The 11,679-nt window shown below is 44.4% G+C and overlaps 2 protein-coding genes across 2 annotated transcripts; one reads left to right on the top strand and one right to left on the bottom strand.

Annotated features, from left to right (window-relative positions):
* Nucleotides 1–871: 871 nt before the first annotated feature.
* Nucleotides 872–3,368, bottom strand: LOC124653110 (ubiquitin-conjugating enzyme E2 variant 1C-like). The gene is made up of 4 exons (XM_047192170.1): nucleotides 3,240–3,368; nucleotides 1,640–1,779; nucleotides 1,417–1,542; nucleotides 872–1,333 (listed from the first exon to the last, which is right to left on the bottom strand). The coding sequence occupies exons 1-4, from the start codon at nucleotides 3,271–3,273 to the stop codon at nucleotides 1,193–1,195; spliced, it is 441 nt and encodes a 146-aa protein (XP_047048126.1). The 5' UTR covers nucleotides 3,274–3,368; the 3' UTR covers nucleotides 872–1,192.
* Nucleotides 3,369–5,839: 2,471 nt separating this feature from the next.
* LOC124658234 lies at nucleotides 5,840–7,407 on the top strand. The gene is made up of 2 exons (XM_047196627.1): nucleotides 5,840–5,977; nucleotides 6,510–7,407. Exon 2 carries the CDS (start codon nucleotides 6,510–6,512, stop codon nucleotides 7,362–7,364), a length of 855 nt encoding a protein of 284 aa, XP_047052583.1. The 5' UTR covers nucleotides 5,840–5,977; the 3' UTR covers nucleotides 7,365–7,407.
* The last annotated feature ends 4,272 nt before the right edge of the window (nucleotides 7,408–11,679 follow it).

Raw genomic sequence — 11,679 nt, 5'->3', positions numbered from 1 at the left:
CTTGGTGGTCTTCGTATTTTGCACCTTCAGCAGTTTGTCGCCGCCCTAAGGCTAAGATGGTGATTGCTTGAATGGACCGATGAAACTAAATCTTGGATTGGACTTGGCAATCCATGCAATAAGAAGGACCGAAGCCTTTTTACGGCCGCCAATCTAGTTAAAATTGGAAATGGATAAAAGGCAAAGTTTTGGACTTCACCTTGGCTTGGTGGAATTTGTCCGCCTGACTTAGCTCACATGCTCCTTAAATTGTCTAAGAAGAAGAATTGCAATGTTCGAAAGAACCTCCACAACAATTTTAGGCTGTCAAATTAAGATCTTTCATGATTTCAGAGTGCCACACATTGAAGAATTTGTTAAGCTATTGGGACTTCTTACCGATGCATATTTCTCATGATGTGCTCGTCTGCCCGAAACGATTCATTGGAAGTTCACGAATGATGGAAAATACACCGCTTCCTTGGCCTATAAGATCAATTTGAAGGCCTTGTTTCAACCAGATAACCACCCTCAACTCCACGGTTTGGAAAATTTGGACGCCTCCAAAATAAATAAATAAATTGTTTTTCTATTTGATTATGCAAAATAGAGTTTAGACGGAAGAAAGGCTACAACATAGGGGTTGGGAAAATTGTGGCAGATGTCCTCATATGCAAGTATCGAATTATCACACGGATTTGGAAAAAAAAGGACTATCTCTTGGTGTGGCATTCATAATAGATCCCCGGAGTCTTGTAAACTGCACCTAATCACTTGTAATGTACTGTTTTGGCACACTAGGTGCTCTCTATATCACACGCACCAAGGTTTCACATGCAAGATTAGGTCTTACCGACAAAATAGCCAAGCATAGCACTTGCAATCCAAGAAAGAAGCAACGTACTGGTACTTTTACGAACATAGCTGAAACTGAAGTGCGTCATTACAACACAGGTTTACCCAGGTGATAATGCCATAGCGGCTTAGCTGAAACTGAAGTGCGTCATTACAACACAGGTTTACCCAGGTGATAATGCCATAGCGGCTACTACTATCGAAGAAAGCAAGACAAGACACACACGAACCATGCGAAGGACATGGCAAAGTTTCTGGTACAATCGTTTGCACGAAATGTTGGATTAAGGTCTGATCTTATGCAATATCTAAATTGAGAACCGCGAGAATTCTTGGATGGCAGGTGAGACGAGCGCTTTCAGTAGAATGTTCCCTCCGGAGGCTGCACTAATTTCCTGTTGTGTGACGTTGCCATTTCTTTCTTAAGCTGTATCAAAATGTTCTCCATTGTGTACTCACGGCGCCAGTTGGATAACAGGTTAAACTTCCTTTGGTCAACCTGCATTTGCTCCAAGTTAGGTTTGAAAAAAAAAGGAGAACATGTGATGTAAAATGTTCAGTCGCACGGATACAGTGACATACCAATCCAGTCTCAGGATTTACACAGGTCATATTGATTCTTGAGTGGAATCTAACAGTCGGTGGCCTGTCTGGATAGTCCTTGTCACAGAAAAGCTTTAATTGATAAATTCGGCCCTCATGGACAGTCTACAAAGCAAAATATAGGTCAACAGAAAAGTACAAACTCAGAAACGTAACAATCATATTTGAAGAGAACAAGAGTAAGCAAGTGGAAATATCTCACGTTGTGGGGACCAATTATTGTTCCTGTCCAAGAGCGCATGTATATATCATCAGCGTCATCCATTCCATAGCTAACTGTTCCATCCCCAATGCCCTTCTCTCCTCTCTCAAGCTCTTCCAGGAGTCTGAAGTTCCTCGGCACTACAGAAATATTTTTATGCAAGTAAGTACCAATAGTTCGCTTCCAAAAGCCTTAATAGCTTCAGCATAGGCATGTCAAAGCAAATATGATGCGAGGACAGCTACATAAATGAGTTTCAAAAAAATCAACCCACATGCACAGAGCCAGGTAGATGCTCATACGATGGACAACTTACTAACAAACTCTACTTGCAAAATTTCTAACACAAGTTATTCCAATAAGCAATTAGGAGTCGGCAGATAACCAAAGGATATTCCGCAGCCTACTGCAGAGCAGGTTATCGCAATCTCGAATGACAATAATTCTCACATATCTTGGATTCTACCTAATGTTGTGCTTAATATTATAATATACCATCTCCCTTGGCTGCGTAGCACATCAGAAGATTACTCACACTTAGACAGCTAAGCAATCACAGAAATGTGACTATACCATACATCCAAAATGTACATCTCTTCACAAGGTCTACACAATAGTGCAAATGTAGTGTGGAAGCAATAAAAATTAGTATAGTTAAGTGTTGCCTATTCCAAGGATTGGCAGATTCCGACTGAATTATTCCCCTTTTGGGTGAAGCCTCAAAATAGACTACACTTTGCAGACTCGCATAGTGAATTTGCAGGAATAAAAAAAAAACAGCTGCGGACAAAATATTTCATGTTGTGGTAGCATACAAGCATAGATTGGCGATACATAAACCTTAAGTATTCCTTCTAGCACTGGTCGGGATTAAAATGAATAGTTGTTAGTATCCTATTTACCACCACTTTGCACAAAGCTAGTCATACAATGCATTCTACTAAAATGGATTCATTAGATTCTTCATTTCTTCTGTACAGAAAATTCCGACACTCCCTACCCCATCATAAAGATTATCAACAGCTATGGACTTGAGTATCACGTTGAACGGTCATCTCAGTGTCATTGTCCTAATCACATGGGATGCCAGTATCCTTCCCATCAATTTATCGCCATCAGAACATTAGTTGCTGCCTTATTTGCTAAAATAGCACTGCTTGCCAATCCATCCAAAATACTAGTAACTCGTTATTAAGCAGTATAAAGGGGACGACCTACACCCGAGTCCCAGGAATTGAATGAGCTGAACTAAACTGGACCCAGTTGTTTTGTTTTTGCTTCTAAAATTAACAGAGTGCTATTCGCAGCAGAAGTTTACACCCTCAACCATGTACTACTTGATCACGGCAAAATATCTTCCCCGCGCGCACGCGCGCGCGAGCGAGCGAGCGAGCCGGGGAAGACTCGAATCGAGCCGTGGGTTGACGGACGGGAACGGATCCACGGCGTCAGCGAACGAATCCGCAACTGATTGGACGGACTGGAGCATCGTAAGCAGCCCCTACGGGTAGATTTGTGGGCTGGCGGCTGACGGGGAGCGGAAGGCAGGCAGCAGGAGAGATGAGTGTGCGAGCGGTGCGGGGAGCGAGCTAGGGCTTACCGACAACTCCGGCCGCGTCACCGCTGGACGCCATCCAGCGAAGCGAAGGAGCAAGGAGTAGGGGAGCGACGGATGCGAGAGAAGAATTCGGGGCGGCGGTCGTGCTCCGGCTGGTGGAGGCGAGCGTTATCGGCGGCGCTCGTTCCCCTTTGATGGTGGTGGTGGTGGTGGTGGTAGACGGGTGCGACAGGGGAAGAAGAAGAAGGTGGGCAGTGGGCTGGGTTGGGCCGGTCTAGCTTGTGGACAGCAAAGACTCATGTTTTCCCGTGTGGGCCGGTTTACATAAGCTTTCTTTTCTCCACTGTCTAAAAAAATTGGCATACATGAACAAATTTTATTGGGACAAGAGAAAGCAAAACAAATCACCCAAAATCCATCCTGACGGCCACATTTCACCCTCAACTCAAATTTGGCGTAATTTTTCACCCTCTCCCTCTAGTGAGGTTGATTAGGATGTGACTCGATTTTTTTTCACAATGTTGAGTAGGTAAAATCAGCGGGGTCCACTTGATAGTGTGTTGAGTTGGAAAATTCCCCAAGTCGAGATCGATGTGAACCCAATCCCTAGTTTTCCAAATTGAGCGCTCAATGTCTGAACCCAAGCTAGCTCGAGCTTGCCACGCTAGAACCTTTGTTGTTTCCCAAATTGCAGCAGCTTCTTGCAGCTGCCAAGCACAAATGACTAAAGCAGGGACGAAGCACCTACAACAGTAGATGTACAAGAAGAAGCAAGGCTCCGGTTCGATCTGGATGAAGGAGGCCGGAGCGACGGACGACGGCGACGGGAACAGCCGGCGTAGACTTGCCAACGGCGGCGGCATGGAGCTAGGTCATGAGCGGACCATGCTCTGATACCATGTCAATAATAGGATTTGCCAAATCAATTTTCTCTATTCCACCTTGCGATACATATAGTACAGAGTACATAGTACATGGGCCACTTGGGCTTACCGTACGCTATACACACACTACACAAACATATTCTAATAATTACCCAATAATATTATTGCAAATTTACTTCAACATGCAGTGCACACCCAAGAAAATCTTGTTTGCTGAAACTGTGTAGTTGTAACATCAATTTTGTACAGGGTATTACGGATAACTATGTGAGTTCAAATTATCTAAAACTTGGAGAGCCACTTGCCACCCACCAGTCAATCATAGTTCCTTTAATCATTAGCCACGTGGACGTTAATTAGCGCTCCTCCTGATCTACTCCAAACTGTCGTTGCCGGCAGTCACCTGATCTACATCATATTGTTATTGTGCGTTACTGAATCTTCTCTTCAACCGCATCTAACCATCATTCAGAGTTTCATCTCTAGGACTAAAAACTGTGCTGAGAAGATTAAGTGGAAAATCAAATAAAACTGAACACATCCCCTTCGTGGATTGATATAACAATGCCTTGCAGCTCGAGTTCTTCCGTGCCTTTTTTCCTTTCCCTCATCCCCTTCTTCCACCTCTAGCGGCGCCTCCAAGACCCCTCCTGACCTATCATCATCCGCGCGGGAGCATGATGACGAGCACCTTGAGCGGCAACGCGGTCTGCTCGGAGAGGAATTGCAGCGACATGGCGCACCACATGCTCACCCCCAAAAACGGTGAGATCGCACCCAAACGACTACCAGAGGAGGTTGGAAGGCACCGCGGGTGTCTACGGCGGTGTGCAAGAGGTAGGAGGAGGGCGGTGGCTAGGGCGCTGGAGGCTAGTGGAGGGCATCGGCCGCACGTAGTAGATTGTGACACAACTGACGGAGTAGTGGCCTGCAACGGTAGAAGCCTAATTCACCATGACCATTGCGGGAGCGAGATGTGGCTTTGTGGTAGAGAAATGAGACGCCTTTTTTTTACTTGGAGTCAAAGACCAAGTAAACAAGGTAACTATTTTAGCAATCCAACAACCGGTAACCTTTGCGGTGGGTAGCCTCGGCACGCGCGGATTGCAACGACCTTTGATTCATAGATCATAGAAATAGGAAAAGCATAGCATTAGGATGTAATGACTAATTAAATCCAATAGGAAGATGAGTTTGTGTTTGATTGTGGCAAATAAATTTTTCCATGAGGTAGAACCAAATGTTTTATTTCTATATGATTTGCACTACAAGATTCCTATATGATTGGTTTTTATAGGATATGTTTCTATAAATCAAACAACTAATGTAGAAAATATTTCTGTAAAATTAAATCCTACACAATTTCTATACCAATTAGTATGAATTAGAGAAGTCATGTACAGTAGCAAATTTTCCAGTTAGATAATGCGTGAGTGTTCGTCTCAAAAAAACAAAAATCCCCTCCTACCAGAGCCCCAAACCCCCTCCCCATCTCTCGCCCGGCCGTCTTGTCGAAAACCCTAGACTCGACAACCCCAAATCCCCTTGTTCGATCAACCGCGTTCAGATCCACACCGAGTTGGCTCGCGATCCGATCCACACCGAGTTGGCTCGCCGCCGTCGCCGTCGCCGTCGCTGCTCCGCGCGCCCGCCTCCCGTATTCGACCCGGGGGCTGCAGGGCGCCGCCGTCCACCGGCCAACCCCGCATTTCGCGTTCCGATCCGCACCAAGTTGGCTCGCCGCCGTCCCTCCTCCGCGCGCCCGCCTCCCGTATTCGACAGCGGGTCTGTAGGACCCCACGGCCAGCCGCCAGCAGGCCAACTTCCTCCGCCCCGAAAGGCTCCCCTCTAGCTCCGATCAGCCAAGCCAGCTCTGCAAGCAGGTGTCCGGATCAGGTCAGTAAACCGGTGCTCGGCTACAATCGCTGGTACTCCTATCTTTGCATAAATCCTATCCATCACCCTTGTTCCTGTATTTGTAAGGGAGCAGACAACTTCGCTTAGCCAATCTTGAGCCAATATCCCCCGCCCTCCTCTCTGAGGAGGGAAACTAAAGCACTAAATCTATACACTGGTTCATGTTTAACACACAATCTTGAAATTTTAACTCCATGTTTACTGTCATCTTCTGCTTAGTTGCACATGGTTTGAATTAAAATGTATGGCTGTGATAAATGGCTGCAGCCTTCAATACTGATCACCTGCAGGCCACATACTTGCTGTTTCTTTCAGCCCTGACACAAGATGTTTGGAATCTTCCATCAGGATAATTGTTACCTTATAATTGACCTAGCACACATGAATCGATTGCTACCTTATATTGATATTCTTAAACCTTTGTCCCATCCATGATATTTACTCAAGATTATATGTCAAACTACATCTGTGTATGCTAATTGACTGGTATCAAACTGATTTTTCCTTCAAGATGGCTGCAAATGAAGACTGGACCGTTCCCCTCTTTCAGCGTGCCAAAGATTCAGTCTGTTTTGTCGTCATAGCACCGAGGGAGACAAAGATAAAGGAGATAGAGGTGTTGGCTAATACTGTGGGGACTGTGGACAAAGGGGAACGACGTAGTAGGTCCAAGGAGACTAGGCTGTCCACAGGTTTCATCGTGTGGACTAGTGACAGTGAGTTGCTAATATTGACCACGGCTCATAGTATCGACCATGTGTACAAAGGGTCAATGCCGATTTTGGGAGCCAATGACTTGTTTCAAGCATCAATACTGTGTGATCACTATGAGGCTGATTATCGAGCTGCTGGACTTGCTACGTTGGGGGATGATATGAGGGAGTATGTGCCTGCGAATATCATTGCAGTTAGCTGCGAACGAGACCTGCTTCTTATTGCAGTCGAACGAAGCCATATCATGCGTCAATCAAGTCGTCAGATATGTGCTGGAATTCATCCGGCTGTTGAGATTAGCAGGGACTTGGCAAATGAGGGTGAAAAATCCATGCTATTGTCATGGCCCTTTGACAAGCACAGAAGAGTAGCAACTGGCTGTGTGGGGGTGCGTAGGAATGTGAGAGAGGTCAGCAGGCCCAACAACATTGAGTACAACATGGAAATACTAGAAGCCAACATAACCAGCGAATCAGGTTCATCTGGTGCACCATTGTTCAACAAGTCTGGTCGGGTTATTGGACTTCTACATGGGGGTTTTGGAAAGACACATTCTTATTTCATCCCATCAGACCTCATCTTGGATTTCTTGGCTCAATATGCCACGACTTCAGGTAATGTTTACTTTTGTTTCTTTTTTTCACATCGATAAACAATACTCTCAAGATTTTTATTCTCGTTTCATCCAACAGATCAGAGGATCACGGTTGAGGTGGAGAAAAAGAGGAAAGGGAAAGAGATCATGGGGGGAGGCGAAAGCAGGTGGAAATCAGCATAAACATCAAAGTTTGCGCTTGCAGTAAGGAATCTAGTAACGTGACGAATGAGCTGAGGTATTGAATACTGCTGTTACTCGTAGTTTAATCTTCGCTCACATCTTGATATCTAATTTCTCTATTGTTCGATGCTAGTTGTTTTATGTTTTATCTTTATTTAAATATTGTTATATCGATGTCTTCATAAGTTTTTTGATTTCCTTCTGTCTGTACGAATTTTCTTGTTTATAAGCGGGAAAAATGTAATGGTATTTCAGTAAAAGCTTTCATTTTTACGTTATGAATAGGTAATATTCATGGGACGACAGAAGCTTCAAATTTCTAAGGGGATAAGGGCAATTAGCTGGGTGTTAATCAATTTGTTCTTGTTTGACAATATTCTTCTCTAAATTTCTGGGTTTAAAGATTTGAACTGAGAATGTAAAATCTTGTGATTACATTGTCACGATAAGTAGTGTATCTATTGCTTTAGTGTTACTGTATTGTACTCAGGTAACAATGGCTCGAATCATACTTGCGCGTGATGATGGTAACTAAGTAACATTTATCTAACTGAAATATCTGGCAGATTTGACCATCTGTGACTACTAAAAACTACAAACAGTGAAGATGTCACAGCCTGCTGAACTTTCCCATAGGGAGAATGCGTAGATGGCTAAGCTCGTAAAGCAGGCTGAGAGAAATGAGGAGATGGTTGAGTTCATCGAGAAGGTGTCCAAGACAGTTGACTTCGAGGACCTTACTGTGGAGGAGCGTAGGCAGTTATCAGTTGCTGACAAGAATGTTAGTAGTGCCCGCCGTGTCTCAGCCAGCAGCTCCACCCACAGCGACGACCCACAACCAGCAGCCAGCGAGATGCGAAGCTGGAGGAGGGCAAGATCTCACGGTCGTGGCCTGTTCCCTTCTTCCTCCTTCCACCACTTCGCTAGACGAGGAGGTGCTGCTGAGGTGGGTGGCCGCCGCTGCACTCAGCGAGGGGGGGAGGGGGGGGGGGCTGCTGTCGGGGCGGAAGGGCATCTGCAGGGGACGAAGCGCAGCCTCGTTCCTTCCTCGTCCTTCACCACCGTGAGAGGCAAGATGGGTGGCCGCTCTCACTCACAAAATGGGTTGTGGGCTCCTCTGTCGCTGTCCTCCACCCCGGCCCCTTCTCACGCCACCACCAGAAACCCTAAGAAGATGTGGAGGAGTGGAAGGAAGAGGATGGGAAAGGGGAAAGCGGGGGTAGGCTAGGGTTGGTGGCGCCCCTGCCCCCTGCCCCACTCTCCCCATGAGCCATGACCAGTTACGCCGGAGCCCCGTGACCAGGGAAGGACGGAATGACATGTGAAATCCCTATTTGACCCCCGGCCCAATGGCAAAATCATGGGGTGAGCTACCGTGTCTATCCTCTTTTTTCATCTCCCACACAGCAACACGTACCCTAGGTCGCTGATGGGCGGGCCCTCGAAAAAGCAGGCCTGCTGTTCAGTGGAGATAGCTAGGTAGGGGCCGATGAAGATGGATTTCCCAGAGGCAAACAAAGGGCTCTCTGAAACAGACGGTTCGGACCATGTGAACCAGGGCACAGATGCCGATAGGGGAAAACGGACGGCTGAGAGCGCGCGATGCAGTTTGATCCAACGGCCAGGATTCATAGGCTGTGGATGGCCTCATGTTCCCCTAGAAATGTTTTCTTTAGATTTGTGAACTGAATAGTGAATAGGCCCACATGGATTTGGGAATATTTCAAGTCAATACAGCTTTTATAGTAATACATTGACTTCATAATTGGGATTAAATATTAATCACCGAATAACAAGTGTAAGTTGAGTAGCTGGCAAGACACCAGTTAAATGTTCTATACAGTTGTCTAGCCGGATAATGTATGTGGTTGAACCTGAAAGTCTGAAAAAGGATACATGATTGTTCCACAGAGTCAACTGTTTCTACTCTATGTGATTTCTACTTGGATGTTACTGAGGTGAGTTTGTATGAATTTCTTAATGCAGATATTTTTTCATTCCAAGAAGCATCAAAATCTTGCTTTTGTCCGAAGGGAACATGATGAAAGGATGTGTGCCAACTAATCATATAGATCAATTCAAGGCGCGGCTAAAAGAAGGTTCAGATTACACCTTAGAAACATTCATCGTTGCTGATGTGAGGAATAAATACAGAGTAGCGGATCATCCTTACAGAATCAAAATTACTTAAGTGCTCAAAAGTTCAGGAAATCATTCCACAACCTGATAACCTTCCTCTATTTGCATGCAACTCATTTGAGGTCCTGCAGACATGTACAGTCGACAATAGTCCTGTCAAAGTATCCACTTCACTGCACGTGTGATCCAGTGCTTATATTATTTATGCTACTCTGTTATCTATTATTGTTTCTTCTTATTTTTCTACTCTATTATTTATTTCTGCTTTGTTAGGTATTAACTTTAGTGCACATCATTTCAAAAAAAAAAAACTTTAGTGCACATGATAGAATCAATTACACACTACCCTTGAGGTATACTGATCTTACTCTGTTACTTCCCCGCAGCAAGCAGTAAGATACCATTTGCAGCACCAGACCAACCTGTTCCAACTACACAAGACAGAGATGAAGCACTGTCGAGATTGACTGATGTGGTTTTTCTTTGTTATTTTCTTTCAGCTTTCTACTAGAAGCATTAACTTCCCTACTCATTCTTCCGTTGGAGTTCCTCGCAGCAATAGGCTTAGGATAGCTGATACTGAAGTGCACGTACTGCTGGTCATCCTGGGCTGAGCTCTGTTAAAATTCATTTCCTAAGAGTTTGGTGTTTGCTGAACATATGCGGTGCTTGGTGAGGTGTAGGTGTGTTGTTTTGTATGTGTGCTTTTCTTTTTTCCTATTGCACATTCTGCATATGTATCATGGTTTTTTATTGATCTGTTTTCTAGGATCAGTTCTCCACGCAAGACAATGAAGTTTCCACTTACTCCTTTACTGCTTGCAGCTGTTTTTTTAGTTTATTTTTTTTACTTTTTTCAGTACAACTGTTAATTATTAAATTCCTCATGCCGCTAAATTTGAAATGCCTGGTTCTGAAGTGCAAGCACTATCCGTGGTTTCAGCTGAAGTATATTGTTACTACATCTTTTATGTTTGTAAATGATGTTGAAGTGTTGATATTCATTAGTCCAGTTTGGGCGCGACACTTTGTTTTAGTTAGGTAGTGTTTGTTACTGAATTTATTGTCAATTCAGTGAGTTAGGCAGACAACAAACCAGTTTCAGAACATTGAAATTACTTTGTCCTGCCGGCTTTTACTTCTTGGGATCCCTTACCCCTTTGTTTCCTGGAATACTATGGTATAAGTTAACATAGACACGCAATAATTTAGTTATAAACAACTGCATACTAAGCTAGGAAAATAACTCAGGTAAATTTCTAGAATTGTCAGAGTAATTATCAAACCCTATAGTTTCATTTTCAGATTGGGATTACTCTCGGAGTTCCAGGGCAGAAATGATTCATTTTCAGTACACAGCCTCATAGTGGATACTCAAGAAACAGTGACATACCAGGTCAATCCCCAATCTTCGAGGGGGTACTGACTCGCAGCGGGGCCGCACCACCACATACGGCGACGGAGTAGAGCCCCTCACCCCTTTGCTCTGGGTTATTATTATTACAGTACTATTACTGAGAAAGAATGTTTTTTTTTATGAAACAAACTGAGGAAGAATGGTTGATCAGACCGTTTGCTATGTCTTTTTCCCTCTTTTATCCTCTTAGTCATCCGCTATATAGCGGGGCGAAAGGCTATTTCGAGTCATCCGTGGCTGTAAGAACTGATGCTACGCGTGGGCTATAATAACTAACTTGATCCATCAATGTACAAGCCGACCAATACGATTACAAGCAAAATCAAACTTGCTTTACTATATCTCCGAAACAGCTGATATAAACCATGTTTGCAAAAAAGATAATGCAGCGGGCGCATGCTTATAATACTCCGTACTAAAATGATTTGCAGGTTATTGCTTCCTTTAATGTATATATATATTTTTAGATAAAAGGCACTCAAGTGCCCAACTTTGTATTAACAAAGCCACCAACGGCGAGAACGATACAAAGTGTTGAACCCAGCTTACAAACGACACCACACACCCACACGAACTACCGAAGAAGTTACAACCGGAAGGGCAACCAACAGGCTCAGCCAAAGCGCCAACGGG

Source organism: Lolium rigidum, chromosome 5 (genome assembly GCF_022539505.1).
Source record: "Lolium rigidum isolate FL_2022 chromosome 5, APGP_CSIRO_Lrig_0.1, whole genome shotgun sequence".
NCBI lineage: Eukaryota > Viridiplantae > Streptophyta > Magnoliopsida > Poales > Poaceae > Lolium > Lolium rigidum.
Note: the sequence above shows the minus strand (reverse complement) of the source record. Positions and strands in the feature narration are given on the sequence as shown.

Excerpts from the sequence above, each read along its gene's own strand:
- LOC124653110 (XM_047192170.1), bottom strand. The coding sequence starts at position 3,273 with ATGGCGTCCAGCGGTGACGCGGCCGGAGTTGTCG. Across the intron at positions 1,780-3,239 it reads TGACGCGGCCGGAGTTGTCG|TGCCGAGGAACTTCAGACTC; the intron begins GTAAGCCCTAGC and ends ATATTTCTGTAG. Across the intron at positions 1,543-1,639 it reads CAATAATTGGTCCCCACAAC|ACTGTCCATGAGGGCCGAAT; the intron begins GTGAGATATTTC and ends TTTGCTTTGTAG.
- LOC124658234 (XM_047196627.1), top strand. The coding sequence starts at position 6,510 with ATGGCTGCAAATGAAGACTGGACCGTTCCCCTCTTTCAGCGTGCCAAA.